This window comes from Otolemur garnettii, unplaced genomic scaffold (genome assembly GCF_000181295.1).
Source record: "Otolemur garnettii isolate 467f Iridium unplaced genomic scaffold, OtoGar3 scaffold00112, whole genome shotgun sequence".
NCBI lineage: Eukaryota > Metazoa > Chordata > Mammalia > Primates > Galagidae > Otolemur > Otolemur garnettii.
In genome coordinates this window covers 6285355-6286362 of record NW_003852507.1, presented here as the reverse complement: position 1 = coordinate 6286362, position 1008 = coordinate 6285355, and the positions used below count along the sequence as shown (strand labels likewise).

General features: G+C 66.8%; 2 protein-coding genes across 2 annotated transcripts in view; one reads left to right on the top strand and one right to left on the bottom strand.

Moving 5' to 3' along the window:
• Positions 1-116, bottom strand: part of TMEM132E (transmembrane protein 132E) — a 54392-nt gene extending 54276 nt beyond the window's left edge. The window contains exon 1 of the mRNA XM_012809728.2: positions 50-116. Coding sequence (XP_012665182.1) covers positions 50-116 — 67 coding nt within the window. The remainder of the gene's footprint in view (positions 1-49) is intronic.
• CUNH17orf102 (chromosome unknown C17orf102 homolog) overlaps positions 115-1008 on the top strand; it is a 3510-nt gene continuing 2616 nt past the window's right edge. The window contains 2 exon segments of the mRNA XM_012809727.2: positions 115-148; positions 235-360. Of these exon segments, the coding sequence (XP_012665181.2) occupies positions 115-148; positions 235-360 (160 nt within the window).

Sequence of the window (1008 nt, the reverse complement as noted above, 5' to 3'; positions counted from 1 at the left end):
CCAGTGGCGCCCGCCGCATCTTCACCCGAGTCCGCGCCGCGACACTTACCGTGGGCGAGCAGCGCCGAGAGGCAGAGCAGGGCGGCGCCGCCGCGGCCCGACATCCCTGGGGCCATGGCCGAGGCGCGGACGGGAGGGGTCCGAAAGGGCAGCTGTCCACGACGACTTGGCCCCAGGCTGGGCTTGGTCACATCCAACTCAGGGCGGCCGTGGCGCCTGGCTGTCTCTGCTGAGGCTTCGGGGGCCTGGGAGTGCAATTCGGGGACACTTTGCGGGGAGGGGGCGTCCCAGACGCCACCGGCTACACCCTTGGAGCCGGTGGGGGCGCAGCTCAGGGCGGGAGAAGCCTCCACCTCCCCCGGCTGGTGCCCCCTGCAGGATCTGTGAGGCGAGGGGGGAGCCGCACGTGCGGTCCGGGCTGGGTGGCCACGGGCGTCCCGGGGGCTGCCTAGAGTCGAGTGCCGGATCCCCCAGCCCCACGGCCCAGCTCGAATCCGAACTCGCTCGGGGTTGCAGATTTCCAACGCAAGCCCCAATTTCCTCGGTTTCGGTAGTAACCCCACATGGATAGGCGCCGCTGTCTTCTTCCAAGCGCCCTGCAGCAGCCCAGCATAAAAATCCCCAGGTTAGGTGCAAATAAATGATTTCTTTCGCAAAGAAAGAGAAAATCCAGGCAACTTTAATCCATCTGGAGAAGGAAAAGTTTCCGCGCAGTGCTGAGATCGGTGACACGGGTCGCCACCACCCTAGGCGACGCCCAGACCAAATGCCCAAGGAGGGCGGCCAGATATTTGTCCCCTCGTAGGGCTGGCTCCTTGGCTCCAGCCCGCTTTCTCCGGTCTCGCCCAGGAGGGCCCGGGCTTAACACAGGCCGGCTCAGCGCCGCCTGCCCGGGCAGAAGCTCGGAGGCTGGGGCGAGGCAGGCGGGGCCAGAACGGGCTGCCCCATGGAGATGGGGCTCGGAGAAGCGAGGAAGCGGGAAAGCCAGCTAATGCACCCTGACCCGAG